Genomic DNA, 20,656 nt, shown 5'->3' with positions numbered 1-20,656 from the left:
ATTTTTTTTTTGTCGTCCGCTGCAGCGGTCGGCGGACGACAGGATAGCACGTCATGAGGAACAAGCGTCGTGTGTATAGGTAACGACTGTGTGTGTGTGTGTGTGTGTGTGTGTGTATGTCGTCCTCGGGGCTGCAAATAACTTATACATTTATAATACGCATAATATACAGGACGATCCATTATTGAACGTAAGGCAATGATTATTTCAACAAAAAATCTTAAGTTTTATGAAAACGTTTCTTTTACATAAGGTTGAGTCGTCACTTTTGGAAAAAAGTCTGTATTTTTACTGTTTTTTATAATTTAATGACGACATTCGTTTTTTTAGTCTCTCGTCTAAAACACAATATTGTTTGGAGAATTTCATTAACTATAAAACCTATAATTTCTAAATAGTAGGTAGTTGATTATTATTGCAAAAATTGAATATTAGGTATATTTAACTCATAAACTACTGACAAATTCGATCTTTATACACCCAATAGTACTTATAAAGTGTTCTGTTTAAGGATATAAAATTAAAAAATATGAATGTCGTCATTGAATAGAACTTTTTTTTATAGTAAAAGTAGAGATAAATGTATTAATTTTTCCAAAATTGTTGCTTTTCAACAGCTTAAGACCACGTAAAAGAATTATTTTCAAAACCGTTCATGTTTTCTGAAATGACGAGAGTGACTGTAAATACTATTGTATCACTCCGTATACAAGCGTGTACACGTAAAAAGGGTCACGTGTGCGTCCGTGTCGGGAAAACGTATATAATACCTATTACCTAGGTACTACACCTATGTAAAAAGAAAGATGTATTATCATCATTATTATTATTATTGTTATTCCGCTCAGGTCCGATAAAAAAAAAAAAAAAAAAAAAAAAAAAAACAACGAATCGGGTTCTCACGATGTGGTCAAATTGTTTGGACGTGTCGGCGTCACGGTGATGGCCGGTAAGGCCGGCGGCGAACGAATCGCGGGCGCGTTAACAACGGCGCGCGGTCGCCAGCAGCTCCTCATCGTCAACCGCCGTCCGCCGGCGCGCGGTCGCGGGACCCGGTCGGGCGGACACGCCGGATCGGACATGGTCGCGCCGCCGCCGACGACTCGACATAACAATAATATTATTATTTTTATTATCATTGTCATCGTTGTTGTTGTTATATTATTGGTATATACGTTCGGTTATCGTCGATGTCGTGTGCATTCGTAGTCGTATCGCATTGCGTCCGACGCGTCGTCGTCGTCGTGAGTGTAATTACCTTGTAACAAACAGATTGATGACTAAATCGGCGTCCGGCGATCGTGTTTACACACGTGTCGTGCTACGGTCTATATAGACGATAAATGTACATTTTGTTATTTCGGACGCGACGCGACGTGTTATAATATTATGTGTGTATCATTAAAACAATTTTATAATGGCCGCGGAAACCGGATCGGTTGTACAATATCATAATATTATTATGCACTATATTAGATACCGGACCGACTACTCAGTTTACACGCGCGCGCGCTCGTCCGGCGAAAGCGTGGGCGTAGTAGGCGACTGTAAAATCGTCGATATTTTGATAGTCATTTTTTTTTTTTGCGCCCGCGATCCGAGAGTAATTAACATAAACCGCCGCCGCCGCTGTCGTACGGGTCAGGTCGAGATTAATCACGTGCGATTAGACCGGTCAGCGCGGCGCGCGCGAGCGACGGACGGACGAAGGCTACGCCTGCGGCGACGATGACGTCGAAATGAAAGTCACACTGGTGCGGAGGGGACGCGCTCGTTTCCCCGCGCATCAGTATATACCTATACGCCCCCGCCGCCGACGTTCGGATCACGTACACACGTCTTATAATAATAACACGACATGGTCAATAATCTACCGTTTCTTTTCTATACCTACATATATTTTTATTTTATTTTTTAAATCACTGTGCCTAGTGGTAATTTTTTTTTTGTGTTCGGTCCATTCACGACCGCCGCTATAATATGTTGTATCGAAAACCGCACTCCGACGGCCGTATAACGAACTCGACTTGTTCGTCCGTCTTTGGCGCATGTCCCGCAGACTATATAGCTGTATATACTTACACGCGTACCTACAATATACGACGCGTGACGTGCAGCTGACAATTTTCGAGTAAAACGCGAGTCGAAACCGTTCGTCGAAATAAGATTATGATATTATCACATCATCGTCGTATTACTATTTTAATAATCGAGTACAAAAATATTAAATATAATAATATATATAACACCATCATCACTAGCGCACGTCGTCAATCAACTGCAGTTCATAATAATGTATTATACAGATTTCAAATATTACCTACTTATTCCTTTTTATTCATTTTGCTTCGCTTTGGAAGGAAGGCTATGCCGTTAATTACACCTTATTGGCGCCTCTACTAGTAGATAGAAGTTTGTGGACTATATTATTCCTATTTTATAGCCTATTTATACCTAGGTTTTGTTTTCATTTGTAATGCATCGTATTATGTATATGCTGTCAATCACGACATCAAGCGCCCGAGGAGTGGGGCAAGAGGGGATCATGGTCACAGGGCAAAAGATTTAAGATTTTTTGAGGGCCTCGATAAGAAAATACCTAATGCCTATCTTAGTCGTTTATAACATAAACAAAAGTACAATAATTAATATTTTTATCTCATATCGAGCCGTCAAAAATCTTAATTCGAACTCTCGCACGGAATACGCAGTCCGCGTGCTTGCGTAATATGCGTATATTATAATATAGACACTTTGTTCCGAGACCATCGAGGCTGCCGCTTAGAAATCTCGACGACCCCGTGTCCTGTAACCCCTCCGAAACGAGCAGCGGGCATTTAGGCCATTTGAATAAAACCAGTGAAATTCTTTGCGGAATCGTAAAACGAGGGTGCCGCAGTACACAAGAGAGATAAGACCTTTTCTCCGGCGCGAACCCTTCTCGGACCAGATAAACGCGCGCGACCCTCACCGTCGTATACGCGCGTATAGTGCGGCCGATAACGATCCCCTTACACTAAAGGATGCGGTCATCTCTCGGGAGCCCCTCATCTCTTCCTGTGGTGCGCGTTTCCTTCCGGTCCGACACTTAACATGGTCATAACACAAAAGCCAGTTTTCATAACAGCTCGGCGGTGTATTATTATAATAATATATACATATATATGTAAACGGAGGAATATATAATATTATATTATTATACGCCACGCATATTCTCTGCGACGACGACGACGATGACAGTGTTTTTTCGTTTTTAAGTTCTTTCTCACTATATAGTTATTCTGTCGTTAAAAATAAAAATTGCCATCCCGCCGAGTGAAAATGCATACGCTGCATTATTATTGCGTATATATGCAATATATACACGAGTACCTATATTATTATTATTGTGCACCAGCTGTTGTTGGACAGCGGCGGCAACAAGCACAATATAAATATTCGGCCGCCCGTGTAAATCTCTCGCGCTGTATCGGTCACGATTCCTCTCGGAACCAGTTGCTATACGCTCTGTGTGTGTATGTGTGTGTGTGAGAGAGTTTATAACACTCGTATTACAAAATAATGGAACGTTTAAGCATGTTCTACGTGGAAACGATTCGCGGGGGAAACGCTCGTTGGTGTATATTACTACTATATATCATACTTATACACTACGTATATCGAATGTGTGTGTAGTAAGTTATATTATATTATAGGTAAGACGTCGTCGCGGGTCCGGCAAAGTACGAACCTTAACACTCTCTTCGCGCGTTAAATTTAATAATATTTTATTGGCCACAGAAAGAAACAAATTAAATGTGCCAGCGGCGCATCCCGTCTCGCCAAAAGCTATATATGCCGAAAAGTATCGTGCAAGCGCTCGTAAAAACGTAAAACGTATAATAATATTAATATTTCGTCGTGGAAAACTGGTATATGACTATATATGAGTATAATAATAATATATAATGCCTGGCGCACGGGTTAGGTGAGTCGCGGCGGCGAAGAAAAGGAGACTGTATGACTAGGCGGTTTGTGTTTTTTAGGACGCAAAGAAAGCCAAAATTACGAGCACGTAATACATATCTTTAAAGTATTTTAATGGTTTCTATTCGATGGGTGTACGGCACGTTATATTATATACGTTGGGTGATTCACCAACCATGTCACCGCCAAATGCATATTTAATTTATTAAATTCATTCAAATTTAATCGTTATGTTTTCATTTTTAAATTAATTAGATTTGCTGTAGGTTCCGTTTAAAAACCTATCCTTTGGTCCTACAAACTTTTATAAATGAAAATCACTTTTTATTTTATTGGAATAATTGAATAATGCAAATATTTTTATGAACATGCTAATACCTACTTAAAATAGTCAAAAATTGATCGAGCTGCACTTTACAACTTTCTGATTAACAGTTATCATAATAATAATAATAATAATAATAGGTTAAATATATAAAGGCGCTATAGTCATCTCAAAGTTATGGTTAATTTTTTAAATATAAATCAGTTATATTATTATATTAGCTCAAAATCTTACATTTTATAAAAGCAACAAACAATACAAATATTTTATATTTTATGTAAAACTATATTACAAAGGATGAATAGTCTAATCATTATAGCACATTAAGTTAAATACGTAACCAATCAATTAGGTATATATAGGTAGGTACTAGTTTAAACATTGATTTAAACGCATCAAAATATTAAAAACATGTGATGTGTAAATTACAGCAAAAAAGTGGGTTTCGTTAAAAAAAAAATATATAAAAATATGTACCACTACAGAACACAACTTAAATTCTATGAAAATCTGATCATATTTTGAAAACATTAACTTTAAGAATATACATATAAATTCCTAAAAATCAGAATAATTTGAATAAATACATTATTAAGGGATATATGGGTCGTGGTTTTATCTCGCAAGGCGGTATAAATTTAAGTCGTTTTATTTTTGTTTCCTATAAATAATATTATTTTCCGCGGGCCATCGTCTATAATATTATTATGTGTGTATATAATAGTACTGTGTATAAATACACGGCTACTGGGTACACTGCATAATTTAGTGTATATAGGTATTACATCAGACACCTTACCGTTCGTTTTACAACTATTATAATAGACGTGTACGATTTAATTACTCAGACAAAAAATGTGTAAACCAATACGCGCGTGTTATAAGTGGCGCGATAGATCGCTATCAATCGTGTCCTCTCGGCACGATCGTATCTATAGTCGTTATATATTATGTAAATCGGTCACTAGCGCATTGAAATCATAATAACAATAGCGTATAATATAATATATGATAGTAAAACGCATGCCGAAAATTCAAATTATTCTAACTCTGGAGGTAGTGATGCTGTAGTAGTCATTAGTAAGTTGTACGCGCGATTGGTCACCGTCGCGATGCAGTCGAAGACGACGGTCGTGCAGAAAAAAAATCCACCTCGAAAGAACCCCGCGTAATAACCGATTATCGTTCCGACCATGCCATTAGGAGGTACAATTGTACATTTGTATATGATATTATTTATATAGCGATTCGATTTTTTTTCCTTTGGCCTCACTCGTTTTGAGAAGCGTCTCGGAGGAGGGATTTCGCGTTGTTATTCTATATTATGTTATGTTTCACGGGTCCCGATAAATCACAGCGTCGTCGTCGAGTCGTTATCGTGTGTACACAAATAACACAAATAACATTACAATGCTAAATGTCAATATACGCGCTAAAGGTACTACACCACCACCACCACCACTACTGCTACTACTACTGTAGCAATTCCGATAATCGACGACCTGAGTTTACGAATGAGTACCTAGTTACCTACCCATTCGTCGTATTATTATGGCCGGGTAAAACGTATTTCAAGCCATTGTCGTAAATATACGCTCACAGCATCACATCATATAATATACATAATATATAATATCCACCCCACGATGTATATAAGACTGTTTACACACACGGATCAGTGAGCGCATCATCAACGAGTCATTGTGGCCCGCGCCGTCGAGAGGAGTCACACACACTGCACTCGCATAATATTGTTGTAATATATCACATTATATTATATAGGTACAAACGAATATAATCACACCTACACACACACACTGACGCTCGCGACAAACGGCATCGGTAGCGGTATATTACAATAATAATAATATATTATAATACGCGTGTAAACACGCGCACACGTCGTTTTGTGTGCAAACATAGTAGATATATAGTCACCGTCGTTATTATTATTATTATGTGCAGAGGAAAAGGACTTGCGACGACGATCATCATCTGCTGCTGCTGCCGGTCGTCTTTTTCTTCTTCTTCTTCTTCCTCTTCTCCGTATACAAACATTACAAACATAATATTATTATTATTATTGTTATTATCGTGTATATAATACGCGATATCACGTCGCCGGGTGCGCGAGTACAATGGGCGCGCGCATAATGTGTTAAAACGACGTCTCGACGCGTTCAATAGTGTGTAAATAACGCGCGATGCCGTTTATCTGTTAAAGTTTTTCGCGTTTATACGTTCATATTATTATTATTATTATTATCAATAATACCTCTTCGGTGGCAGAAGTGAATAATATTATATTGTACAAAGCCGTTCGCGAGAATTCCGAATTTTCAACATCCCCGGCCCTTCATATTATATAGGTAGGTACCGATTCACAAATTACTTTATATGCAGTGGCACAGGAAGCTTCGATGATGACTGCAGCATCTGCAGTAAAAAAATTATTGTTATTATTTACAGCACCTGTTTACGAAAACAAAATACATATTATAAGTAGTAAGATTTTTTTATTTATATTTATTTGTTGTAATTTGTTTTGCTCTATCTACTATATATTATTAATATAGGCATAGTGTTCTGCGCTATGGTCGGGTGTAAACACTCTAAACTGGACGCTGCGCCGCCGATATCGTAATAATATCGTTTCTGATTCAACAGGCGATTTGTATTATTTTGTCTATATTGAGGCCTGCTGTAGTTATAGTGCGCGTTCTCACATTATATGATGACTACGCATGCCGAAAATGGATTCGAATCGCCAGTCGCCATAATAATTACGCGCGGCTGTACAAAACACACGTCATCTTTATAATATTATAACATACATATTTTGAAAAAAGATAGTACGCAACTGATTTAACAATGGCTGGTATACCTACGAATAAATGTTTGGAAAAATTGTAGCTGACCTCATGTGCTATAACTATTAATATTATATAATCAATCTATAGATTTCAGCTGCTGTAACATATTGTGTTGTACCTGTAATATAGATACCACTGGTACCAGTTACGTACTTATTATGTACCTCACTGTAGAAATAATTCGAAAACCATTAAAATATTATTTATAATATCATAATATTTAATATTAATTCATAAATTTCTATAGGCAGACAAATTGTTTTTGTCAATAGTTAACTGGTTTAATATTAATTTACATTAAAAATATATATGTATATATTATATTATTATATTCCTGTAATGCATTCCCGAAAAATAAATGATTGGTTCTGTTCTCAAAAACATCACGTACGACAAAGTCGTATTGATAATAAATAATAATATATCATACATATATTATATAATATGTCATAACTGACTGCCAGTACAGAACATGGACAAAATATTGTCTGTCGTATGAATAACTGTAAGTTTTTACGAATCCTAATATCCTATACATATTATATTTTGTAAGTGGTTGTTTGACTACAAATAACTATGGAAATAAATGGTATGTACTATATTATTTATTATAGACATCCAATTTGTTCTGGAACGTCATTTTGCGTGTTTTCGGACTAGAAATATTATTATTATATTATCGCAGGTACGCTGTAGAATATTACACATTATTATATAATGTATATTGTTAGCCGAAAACACCGCTGAACGTCTTACACGTATATTCGTATATATATATATATATATACATAATATAGTAATCTAGACTTTTATTTACGCATTAGATATATATAATATATATATATACATCATGGTACGTACTTATATATAATATTTTATATACACTTTATTTTGTACCATGTCAATTCCGATGTCAAACAATATATTTATTGCGCTACACAATATATATTCGTGGCCAGTTTTTAATACGAAGCGAAATTGGCTTTGTTTAAACCCCTTCACAAACGGTTATATTGCCGCAGTATGTATACCACACTCGTGGTGGGCTCACCATCATGTATTCATGTGTGTTACCTTTATCATTATATCACATACACGCAAGTATTATTATACACGTGTATACTATATTATTTGGTACATATATATAGTTATTCACGTGTTCGACTTTTACGACAATGCTCGTAAATTCGTAATCCGAAATTGGGCAATGCCGTTTCACTGGCTGGGATATATCATATGTATATACATATATATATATATATATATACGATATATGTATAATTGGCCGAATAATATTGCGGTCTGACCACCCACTAACTCATTGTCAATATTATATAGGTAAATGCGTGCGTATATTAAATATATTATATACTATCTTAGACGTATATAATATGACATGTGTGGAAATAATAATAATATTAATATTAAGTATATGGCTACTAAAAAATATTATGGCAGACAACACGTCATTATGTTATAGCAAATTTCTCTATACCTCGGTCGACGTATAATGGGTACACTGCAATATATATATTATATATGCTATTAATATTTCGTATATATTTAGGTGCCTATACTACCTACACAAGCTTTGCAATATAGGTAGACAATGTTCTGAAAAATTATTATTGAAGTATTATCACCGAATTGTTGGTGCTCGCGGAAACTACAGACTTTGCGGCGCCTTATATGTATATATATATATATATATATTATATTATTTTAATTTTATAATATTTAATGTACCAATCGAATGCGTGTAGGGCACAGGACGATACCATAATGATATCATTCAATCATTGCAATGTTTATTATAGATGCGAACAACTTGGTCGTAGATATACCAGTATATTATATTGTATCATGATATATCACAAACAACATTTCATAAAACCACTTGTGGACAACAATGTCGTTTTACGTATAATATTATGGGTACAGACTTCGTCGTATATAATATACAGTTAGAATAACATCGAACATTTTAACCATGGCATTTAGAACTGCAGCGCTGCATATATCATCGCGTGTAACCCCGCAAGTAAAGGTATAAATGTATAATATATCTGTATGTTTCGAACGCATAATGTGCCCGCGCGAATATAGCCGGAGAAAGGGAGCAAGTCGAGATTTAGTTGGAAGAATAAAGTGAAAAAAAGGACAATATGAATTGCAAACGCATACGTGTTATCTGGTTAATAATATTGCAGTATAGTCGATTCGCGCATGGACGAACAATGTGCTGTGACTTATTGTCTCAAAAATATAATAGTAATAATAATAATAACAACGCATACCGATCATTAAGTTTGACGAAACCGCGGCTATTCTTTTGGTCATCGCAGGTTATTGTAAGACGTATTCACGTATTCCGAATGCGGTTTGACGTTCCGTTGCGCCCATCATAGGGTTCGCCGCAATGACCGTGAAGTGTATAACCTACTTTTTTCTTCCTTGAGAAACTCAAAAGTTATAGGAAAAAAACTGAAATTCAAACCACATTGAAATACATGTACGTGAATTTTAAATCTTATTATAAAAATAGTAATATTATATGCAGCAATTATGTAAAATATAGAGGTACGCGGTGTTTATACGACTTAAACTGCCGTTTTGATTAAAACCACGAATTTTAGCTATTTAACAATACCTTGACGTAAATATGTTTCCGTGAATTTTTTTGTTTTTTTAATTTTTATATAAATTGTTCATGGTGGTAGCGATGTGTTTGGCTACACAATATTAAAAACTTTTAAATGGTGGTCAAACTCAACACAATATATATGTATATATATTATAATAGGTAAGCCGGAAAACAGCACACCCGCGATTCGTTTCATATCGACACCAAATTTTACGACATTGTTTTCGAAAATTATTCTGCACATAATATTTATACACGTACTGACGTACCTATATATTATGTATAAGGGCGGGCCGTATAGAATTTTTGTTTTAATATTTATTACGTGGCTCGTACGGAACGTGACCGAAAAGGTTTTCGTTGTAATCCGAGAAACCGTGACAAAACCTCCTGAAGGGTCAAAGTGTGTTTTATAGTGGACCAGATTGTTCGTAAACAGAGGGGTGGTATGCGCCACGGCCGGCGGCGGAGGGTGGACGCTGACGATTAGCCGACAGTTGGCCGAAATTGAAATTTCTCGAATTACACGGGTCGTTGGTACGTCGTAAAAAATAATAATAATAATCCCTTTGCGCTTTTTTTCTCGCCTGATTCGGGACGGCTAAACGTATCAATCATATAAACGCCGCGAGATGACTGCAGGAATAATAACAAAGCACGTCATTATAATTTTAGCGCAATATTCAAGATTCGTACGAGTATCTCAATATATACATATATAGGTTATACATAGGTACTCGCGCGAGAAAGATTGTGTACACGTCCTAAGTATATTAATGTATGCATATACCTATAATATTGAGAATGCGACGTAATGCAGGAGATTTTAATACAGCTGCAGTATATATAGCTAAACCAAACGCGTTTCTCCTTTATATTTATAGAAATTATTACGCGTATTATTGGCGCGGACTTGTATAATATACATTATGTCTTACATACTCGCGGATGATCCAAATAAAACAAATTGAACGCCATGTTCATTAATATAATATTGTGTTTGTTGAACGTGTGCATCCCCTGCAGATCGTGTACACACGAAATTAATGTTAATTCGAAGATAATTGAAAAACAAAAAAATTTAATACGTGATGGTTGTCGTGCATACTATTATTATTATTGAATTGAATTGAATAACAGAAGACGATATTTAAAAAAAAGCGGGGAGATCGAGGTCGATATGTACTTAACTCGGAATTTGAATTCAATTAACCACAACCAATTGACTCGGTCACACAGCCCATATGTATCAACCCTTTCGCGCATGGTATGTATATAATATTATATGGGTTCGTAATCGGTGGATCGACCTCTGACACACAATCGCACATACACTGTGATGGCGTTGCTGCACCTCGCGCACCATATTATTATAAGTACTTTCGGCAGAATGCGGGCTGAATTGAATAATAATAATAATAAAGAACACCCCCCGAACGCTATGTAGTATATTTAACAAGTGAGAATAATCATTATGGTAAAAAAAGGCTGTTTAATTTTAATACTCGACAATAAATACAACGGACCTAATGTACAACTCTAATATACCACAATCGTATTTACCAATTAACCGACCTGCTTATCTTGATGAATACTAATAAAAAAAACCACAAAAATGCGCAAATGGAACCCTACCACTGCACCAGTGCACGGATCGTATTTGCGCCGAAACTCGTTTTTTAAGTGGGCCCTATTACATATATATATGTATATAAAATAAAAAACAAAACAATTAACCAAGGGAAAGGAAAATGACGATAAAAAAGTAATAACGAAAACAATTTCCGTAATCATTTTACGAGCGTATTTCGCTGCGTGCTGTGCGTCTCCACATTGATTCACGTCCATCATTCAATCGCCATTAAAAAACTACTATTAGCTATACTGGTTTTTAATGCTAAAATTAATCATCGTTAATCTGAATGCACGAATCTCGTTGTAAATTGTTTTTTATTGCGTATCCATGAAAACTTTTACGGTACCTATAATTTATCATTATTATTAATATTATTATTTTTTAAATGTATACGATTATAATAATAATAATTTAATCGTCGTCATATATGTGGAATTGGTTCCGGTCGTTTCCTGCTCCAGCGTCAACTTGCGACGCATGTTGTTCTAATATGGGTGTCCTCCTAATACCTACCTAATACGATTCACAACAGCGACAAAAATTAGATCACGTGTTTTTCAAAATAATCGATAAAAATGGCGTTGTTCAATTATGGCAATAATCTGTAGTCATGATGCAATCAAGATTTCGATCTGTGTACGGAAAAACAAAACGATTCAATTAGGTAGTTAAATATTTTAAGTGGTCCTCAAAAATCGTTCAACCGAACAAAACAACTGCCTACACTCAGCAAACTTTAAAATAAACAATTATATTTTAATACATATTATAATAATATATAATATGATTATCGCCACCGAGCGTATAACCGATGAGTTTGAAAAATGCAGCGATCGAATGTGCCTAGTATATATATATAGGTACTTTTAAGAAGTACCTATATACTACTCCCACGCATATATTATTAGCAAAAGCGGGCCTTGTTAAAAAAGTTAATTTTTCAAACTATTTAAAGAAAATCAATTATTTTAACAATACTAAGATCTTTTCCAGTTATTTTTACAAATATTATCTTAAATTAGTCATGTTTATACATATATACAACTATATAGTCAATAAGTTATGTTATTGATTTATTCACTCTGTGTATGTACTCGTATACAAAATACAAAATACAAAATACAAAATAAATATACACATGAATATTCCTCGATTTAATAATTAGATTTAAATGGCTTCATTATATTAAACCATATGACAGTAATATTCGATATAAAATCTTATACTGACTTGTAATTTTTTCATGTTATACTTAATTTTGATTTATTGATTTTCTCAACTGTTATACATTTTCATCGAGATAACTAAACAATTTTTTAACACGACGATTCCGGACACACGGACTGTCTCTCCGGAAAAAAAACGTCAAAATACGCCACTATATACATCATAATATTATCCTGCATGCGTCTAATATTATAAATACACACATAAATGTCAATTATTGTACACATACAGCTCTGTGTATGTTAAACATATAAATATATTATATATATACCTACATAATATTATTATAAAGCTGATGTGGCGATCGTCTCGGCGGAAACCTTACGTGCGCCACAAATGAGCTTTATATACACGTGTGCTACAGTAAGTTGTAGGTGGTACGGCAGGGTTAGCTTGTATATACGTATAATATACAGAACAAATCGTTGGCCGGTGTGTAGCGAGGCGGTGGATGCCGCGGAGAAAAGAGGGACTCGCCCTCGGACGAACACACCACGCCTTAGCCGTGTAAGCTCCGGGCCGGTGTGGGCGAAATCCCGTATCGCGTATTATTACACATACGGCCGGCCGTGTATATAAACAGGGCTCGTTGCCAAGTGCTGACGGTGTGTTGTACATGCTGCAGCCGAGAACGTCTTCTGGCAACCGAAACGGCAATGGTCGACCACGAGATAAATTCTGTATGTATACACTGCAGCCGTGGCTTATTCCCGACTATGTATATATATATTTATTTTTATTTATTTATTTAATTCCATATACATATAAATACTGAGGTCCAAAGAGTTCAAAAATATAACTACATATAAATAACAAATACTTATAATAAAGAAGTTACAAAAAGAAATAATAGCGTATATGATATGATCTAAAATGTTTACAATTTGAGTTAGCTTATATAATATATATATATATAGTTGTACGATTGAAATGAGAACAATGATGTTATAGGTATTATAAAGTTAATTCGTAAGGAAAATCCAATAGCCACCGTAAAATGTTTTTTTTTTTTAAATTTATTAATTGGGAGGTATGTTATAGGTATAAGATGATATTTTGTAATACAGTTTGATACCAATTATTTCGAAATGTCGGCTATAGATGTGTTTGTTTTAGTTTTTTTTTAGTTAATATATGTATATTATAATATAAGCGTATATACTTCAGCGCTACTATTATGCTGTTGTGTGCGACGACGGTGGCGTCGATTGAATAATTCAATTCCGAAAAAAATCTCCCTGGGCTAAGTTTTTGTTTTAATGTTTATGCAAATCGCATTTCGGGTTATTAGCCGCGCGCGGATTGCGAAGCGCCGACAACGTCACCTTGCGTGGCGAATTACTATATTCGCCGCGACCAGCCAAGTTTTGAACTTTGCCGCAGGTTTTCGCGCCTTTCGAATTATATTTTAATAATAACAATAATAATATACATAATATACAACGACCCTTCTCACGCGGTATACCGTACGTATATATTTATAGAATACTCGAAATTGCCGAGGTTTCCTCTTTCGTGGTGTATATTGTTTTTATTCTCATTTCGCAATTAGCTTAAAATGCTCTCGCCGACTTTTGTACTTATCTATATATATATATATATATATATATATATATATACGTATTACAATACAAAGTCTCCAAACTTTTGTCCGTCATTCCCCCGAGTCTGTTCCACCGTCACCGGCCTAATTGACAAAGAGTTGAAAAGTCGATGACTATATATATAGTTACACTCGTAATAACCCTGAGCTCGACCTACCCCTGCCGTGACACCGACGACGGTGGCTATTATTATTATTATTTATATACAATATTTTTATACATCAAAAGCTCTTTCTTCCCCAGATGGTTTTTATGTTTTCATCATTATGTTATATATATATATATATATATTGTATCTTGCGGCTGACGACCACGCGAAATCTCCCCACGACGTGAAAAATCGCCGTAACCGAAAAAAATAAACCAAATATAATAAAAAGGGGGACATACACATTCATGCACGCACACACATTCAAACTCTCTCGCTCTCTTTCTCTCTTTCTCTCTCTTCCTCTCTCTCTCTCTCTCTGTCGTCGCGATTTGACGTTTAATAAAAACGATTTTCGTGCAACTCGGTGCACTTGGGGCGCGCGACATTTGCGTTATCGTATATACATCTACGATATCTAAAAATATAATAACAACGACGACGACGTGAATTATATTATTATTACTATTATATCGGTCGTGGGTGATGAGAAGCTGTGTGTGTAGCCGGTGTGGCTGACCGCACGATACCGCGAATATTATATGCGCCACGGCTTTTATGCAGCAATGGTAGTCAGCGGAGGGGTGATTGGGTCGTGTGCGTACGTATTGAATGTGCGTATAATATAATATATTATATAGATATAGGGGAAGAGAAACAAAAAACTAATCGCGACAGCTCGTGATGAAAACAGCAGCCTTTGGTATATATACACTCGCCGCCGTTTCCCCGAAACTACCCTGTTTTTTCAACCCCCATTAGTAACATATATATATGTGTGTGTGTGTGTGTGTGTATTAGTATATACGCAATGCAATTACTATCTGCAATATTCGTGTTACCGCGATTTCCGTATAATACATAAAATATAATGTTTCATGATGGCCGTTGTGTCGCATTCACTCGGTCTCGAATTTTCAGTTAGATGAGACCAACAATATTGTATCGTTATTTATATAGCGAGGTTCCGCGGGGTAGTGCGGCGTGTTCGAAAATTGCTGTAATTTACGTCGTCTGCGGTCAACTGCGGCGCCAGCAAAGCGACCTCTACACACTTTTATAACTTTTATGATAAGAATAATATGATATATGTTTATAATGTTTAAATATTGTACTTGGCGGCGGCGTTGTTTGATCGACGAAATGCGAAGCCACGTGACGCGATTATATATGATATATTAATCAAAATATTATTCTCATTTCTCTGGCACATACAAAACCGTATATTACGATGATGAGAAAAATGAATTGTATACGTACACGATATAGCGTCTTCTTCGCGTATATTATATATAGTACCTACGAACCTACGTTAAGTATAACGTTTTCATTACTTCGCCCCACTTTAATTGATGGGCTCGGTTCGCGAACGATTGCTATTGACTATATACGGCCAGACACTCTCTGGAACATAACAAACATAATATTATTATAATAATATAATTTGAGATAATAATATATACGCGCGTATTGTGACAATTTAAAAAGATAAAATTCACTCCCGACGACGCACGCGTAACATATTATATTATAAAGACGCGAGACCAGTGAGAGGGAAAAAGAAGTATACGTCGACGCCGCGATCGACTGGAAAAATAATATTTAAGAAAAGATCGCGCCCAGCACGCGCGCGTTATTAATTTAAATAAACTACGCGTTACGTCATCGTCAATCGTCGTATAATGCGCATAAACACATAATATCATAATGGATATGAAATATTTGTGTGATTACCGCACTCGGCTGCAGCAGCAATGCACCGCCCGCCTGCAGGCCGTCGTCCGCCGAGGTCAAACGATCCATTAGGTGCTATTATATATACGACGACCGACAATAGACACAACTGCAGCACCAACGGTGTATCATATATTGTGTGGGTAGACGATGTTACAGCTGACTGCTGAGTATAACAATATACCACGGAACCAAGCAGGTACAGCTCACAAAAAAACAGAAAGTTTCCAACCACATTATTTCGAATACGACTTTTATACGCACTATAGCTGCAGGTGGTAGGAAAAAAAACCAAATCAAAAAGTACCCTATAAACCTAATTCACATACCTAATACATAGGTAACCGTCGGCGGCGGTTAGTGTAATCGAAAATCAAAGGGAGATCCTTAGCAAAATTTGTCGGAACGTGGTGTTATTCGTCAAATATATTTCTGTATACACTGTATTTATCTGGAACTATATCGATATGGGTAATATATTTTATCCAAATTATTTACTCAGAATCATACTCACTTTGTTTGAAGCCATTGGTAAATATTATTTTGGAATCTTATTTGATTGAATCTATTATTTTATCGGAAAATAATTTGTTTGGAACCGTATACCGTAACTCCATCGGTTCCACGAAAATAATAGGTTAGAATAACACAGTTCCGACAACATAATAATAGTATGTTTCCAACAGAACGTTTTCCACATTTTAATACATTTTTATAAACATCAGAAAATAATATCGAATTTTTATAATACACGAACACAACGTACACCGGTGACTGGACTAGTAGTATAAGTCAGTGACTACGACATACCCACTTCTATAAAAAATATTATTTTATCTATTTTTTTGTTGTGTATACGTATGGAATATTATATTATTATTACAGAGGCGCCAATTTGCGAGAAAAAATACAGAATATAGAAAAGTATAATATAGGTATCGAGAGGATCCACCGCGGACGGCGCGGGATGGAGATTAAAACCAAATTTTTTCATTCATGCATTTTAATCAGCTATGTTATTCTATACGTTATCTAAAATATTGTACGCTATTGAGGACGACGACCGTGACGTTTCACGCGGAAATCGATGTTTTCGGGGACAGCGTTTTTGCCGAGGGGAAGGGTTTGCTCGCACACGAGTTTTTGGCGTTTAAGACCCGGCGGCGGCAACTTGCACTCCGCGGGGATGACGAGTGGCGGGCCAGTCGAAAGGGCAAATATTATCATAACGCTCCGTAGTCGTATAGTACGCATACACACATACGACGTACATTATTACAGTCGCGCGTCATCCCTCTCATGTATGCTAATGCGGGCTGCGCCGGGGCCCAATTAAAGAATCATCCCTCGCGCGTGGTTATCGAAAACCGAAAAAACAAAACAGCACGGCCGAACGAAAAATTAAAAACCGCGCTCGCGGTCACGAACTCCGCGAGGGTGGCACGACCGTCCGGACGAGTGTTCGTACAAACAAACATCAGCGGCGCTCGCGTGCAGTTATAATATTATATTGTTGCAGTATATTATAATATAGGCGACTTTGATGAGACCAGTCGTATCCACATCGCTGCAGATTTTTCCATGATGTGCTGCAGCTGGCATAATCATACGTATATCATACCCCCCCCCCGGAGGAGTATATAAAATGCCTTGGTAATTCGTACGGGGGGCGCCCTGTTATATGAAATATCGGGAGTTTCATATAGATCTCCTATAGAAATATTATGACACAGTTTTGATATAACGAAAAATGTTTTTACGATGATTATATTATGATAATAATAATACTTCTGAATGTCAGCTATACCTACATGTATAATAAACAATTGAAATACGTCACACCTTTATAAACGCAACCATCATCTAATAATATTTTGTTTTTTTTTTCTATCGTTTTACAGACGCGTGCGGGTTGTCGGACGTGGCGCACATCGAGTCGCTACAGGAAAAATCTCAGTGCGCCCTGGAAGAGTATTGTCGGACACAGTACCCGAATCAGCCGATCCGGTTCGGCAAGCTGCTGCTCAGGCTGCCGTCACTGCGCACGGTCAGCTCGCAGGTCATCGAACAGCTCTTCTTCGTCCGGCTGGTGGGCAAGACGCCCATCGAGACGCTCATCCGGGACATGCTGCTTAGCGGCAGCAGCTTCAGCTGGCCGTACATAAACTCCATGTGACACTCCGTCTGGAGGCAGATGACGGGCACGCCAGCCCCGTTGTGATGCCGCGCCGCCGCTTAGTCTACATATTATTATACACTCCGCCGGTCGTTGTCGCGCGTCGCGAGGTAAACATATTCATCGGTATTGGGCGCGATGCGATGTCTGCCCACATAATATTATGCTGTTGGAATATTTCAACGCGGACGCCGTGCCATCGCCGCCGGGTACTGGACGTGCCGTCACCTTTTCCACGCGCCGAGAGCAAACCACCGCATCACCAACGCCGCCGTATCACCTGCACCGATCGTATATTATAATATTATAATTATTATTATTAACTGTGCGTTTTATTATTATTGTATCTTTATTTTGTTTGTTTTTATTGTTTATTATTATTATTATTATTATTATTTTTTTTTTTTTTTTTAATGTCCAAAAAATTAGGCCCTATAAGCGCGTTTTAGTCTACAAGCCACTTAGACGACTGGGAGAGTTGCAATATTTATTACGATTTTATGCCGTATAAAACATTTCTTTAATCGGGTCGAGCTTGATGAAAAATTCCATCGATGTACATCAAACAATTTTAATTTCATTATAACCATTATCTACCCATTATTTTTACTATAGACAAACTTGCAGCGACTGTAAATACCTATATATATACAAATGGCATGTACAAATGTTTGTGGGTAATGTTATATACATATTATACCAACCAAAAAAATATATTTAAATAAATAAATAATAAACACCATGCCTAAAAAGCACTGTAATATAAATAATAATAATAATAATAATAATAACAATAAACGTTTTTGAGTCAAATTATGATATTATTATTTAGGTTATTGTTTTGTTTCCCTTTGCAGACTTTTTTCTTTTTTTCTAATTTATATTACGATATTATTACGCATTTATGTATGATAATTATTATTAAATTATAATAATACGTTTAAAACCATATACTTTCATTATTACAATATTACTTTAACTAAACACGCCATTTATCTTTTACTTTATCTTTATATGGTATATATACCTATGTACGTATAAAATATTAATCTGCAGACGCTGCACGCTGTAAAAACATAATTATAATGTGTAGGTACGTTTTTTCGTTGCACATGCATTGCAGTGCTCTGTCATTTCTATATAAAATATAACGTAAATAGATACCTACACGCTTTTATTTATTTTCAAGATATTCGAATACGTTTAGATGTTTAAGTGGCATGTCTAGTTAAATTGATCAAGGTGATGGTTATGTAGCCACGCCTCGTCAAGAGCTCATAGTATAATCATTTTAAAGTTTGTCTTGTCTATATAACCATTATACAGGTATAAATATATATTATGACTTATTAATGATTGGTTTTATTTTTGTTTTTATGTTACCGTTAAACATATAGGCTTATAGGATATAGAAATTTTTATTTATATTCGATTCGGAAATCGAAATGTATAACTTTTTATTATAACTGTTTTGTTTTCCTGTAAACGCTATCATAACACGTTATATATATTATACTAGCTATACGTATACTTATATAATTTTTAAATAATATGCAACAATAATACATCTGCACCCACCCGGTTAGTTGTTTGGTTGTTATTAACATGAAATGTGAAAAAATAAAAATAAAATATCACTGAATCACAGCGTTATTATAATAAGACGATGACATCGGGTAAACATCACTAACGCAACTGCAAGGGACGATAACTATAATATTATAATACGACAACCGTAACCCCCACCCTAGGCACCCTTTCTTCGTATCTGTCGACCAAATATGATTATCAGGTCGGTTCATTATGTACAGGTGTTGCGTATAAATATATTAATACATCAACATGATAAAATAAGCGTTACAATAACGTTCGCATAGTATATAATATATATAACATCTCGCCGTCGTCACAATCACTTACAAATCAAATCCGTTTTTTTTTAATCAATTAATAGAAAGCCTAGTATGATTTGTGCAGTTGTTCGCAATACCTAATTTATACACATAACCTAACCTTGCATAGTGTATAGGTACTTTTACACATCATATAACCAATATCTTATTCAATCGTGTAGGTAATAAACTACCTAAATGATTTCACTTAAAATAAAGCGAATGGATTAAAAGATGAATCCAATAAAAGTAAAAAGATTATTTTATATACGTGTTATTTTTTTCTATAATGATTACGATAAATAATAATTCCGGTTTTATTCGAATCACTAGATTAGTCATATATATATATATATATAGACGTACAGGAAGTATCACAGTACTGTCCACGTAATAAAAACATACCTATGTATTTAATATATACGTATATA

At 35.8% G+C, this 20,656-nt stretch overlaps 1 protein-coding gene across 1 annotated transcript in view; it reads left to right on the top strand.

The window, feature by feature from the left end:
* The window catches only part of svp (COUP transcription factor 2), a 60,300-nt gene extending 40,614 nt beyond the window's left edge, over nucleotides 1-19,686 (top strand). Inside the window, exon 5 of the mRNA XM_089226311.1 lies at nucleotides 18,059-19,686. Coding sequence (XP_089082437.1) covers nucleotides 18,059-18,333 — 275 coding nt within the window. The 3' untranslated portion in view covers nucleotides 18,334-19,686. The remainder of the gene's footprint in view (nucleotides 1-18,058) is intronic.
* The last annotated feature ends 970 nt before the right edge of the window (nucleotides 19,687-20,656 follow it).

The sequence above is a fragment of the Diuraphis noxia genome, unplaced genomic scaffold, assembly GCF_037042655.1.
Source record: "Diuraphis noxia isolate RWA-SAM2 unplaced genomic scaffold, SU_Dnox_SAM2 contig0004, whole genome shotgun sequence".
Classification (NCBI taxonomy): domain Eukaryota; kingdom Metazoa; phylum Arthropoda; class Insecta; order Hemiptera; family Aphididae; genus Diuraphis; species Diuraphis noxia.
This window is presented reverse-complemented; position numbering and strand designations above follow the sequence as displayed.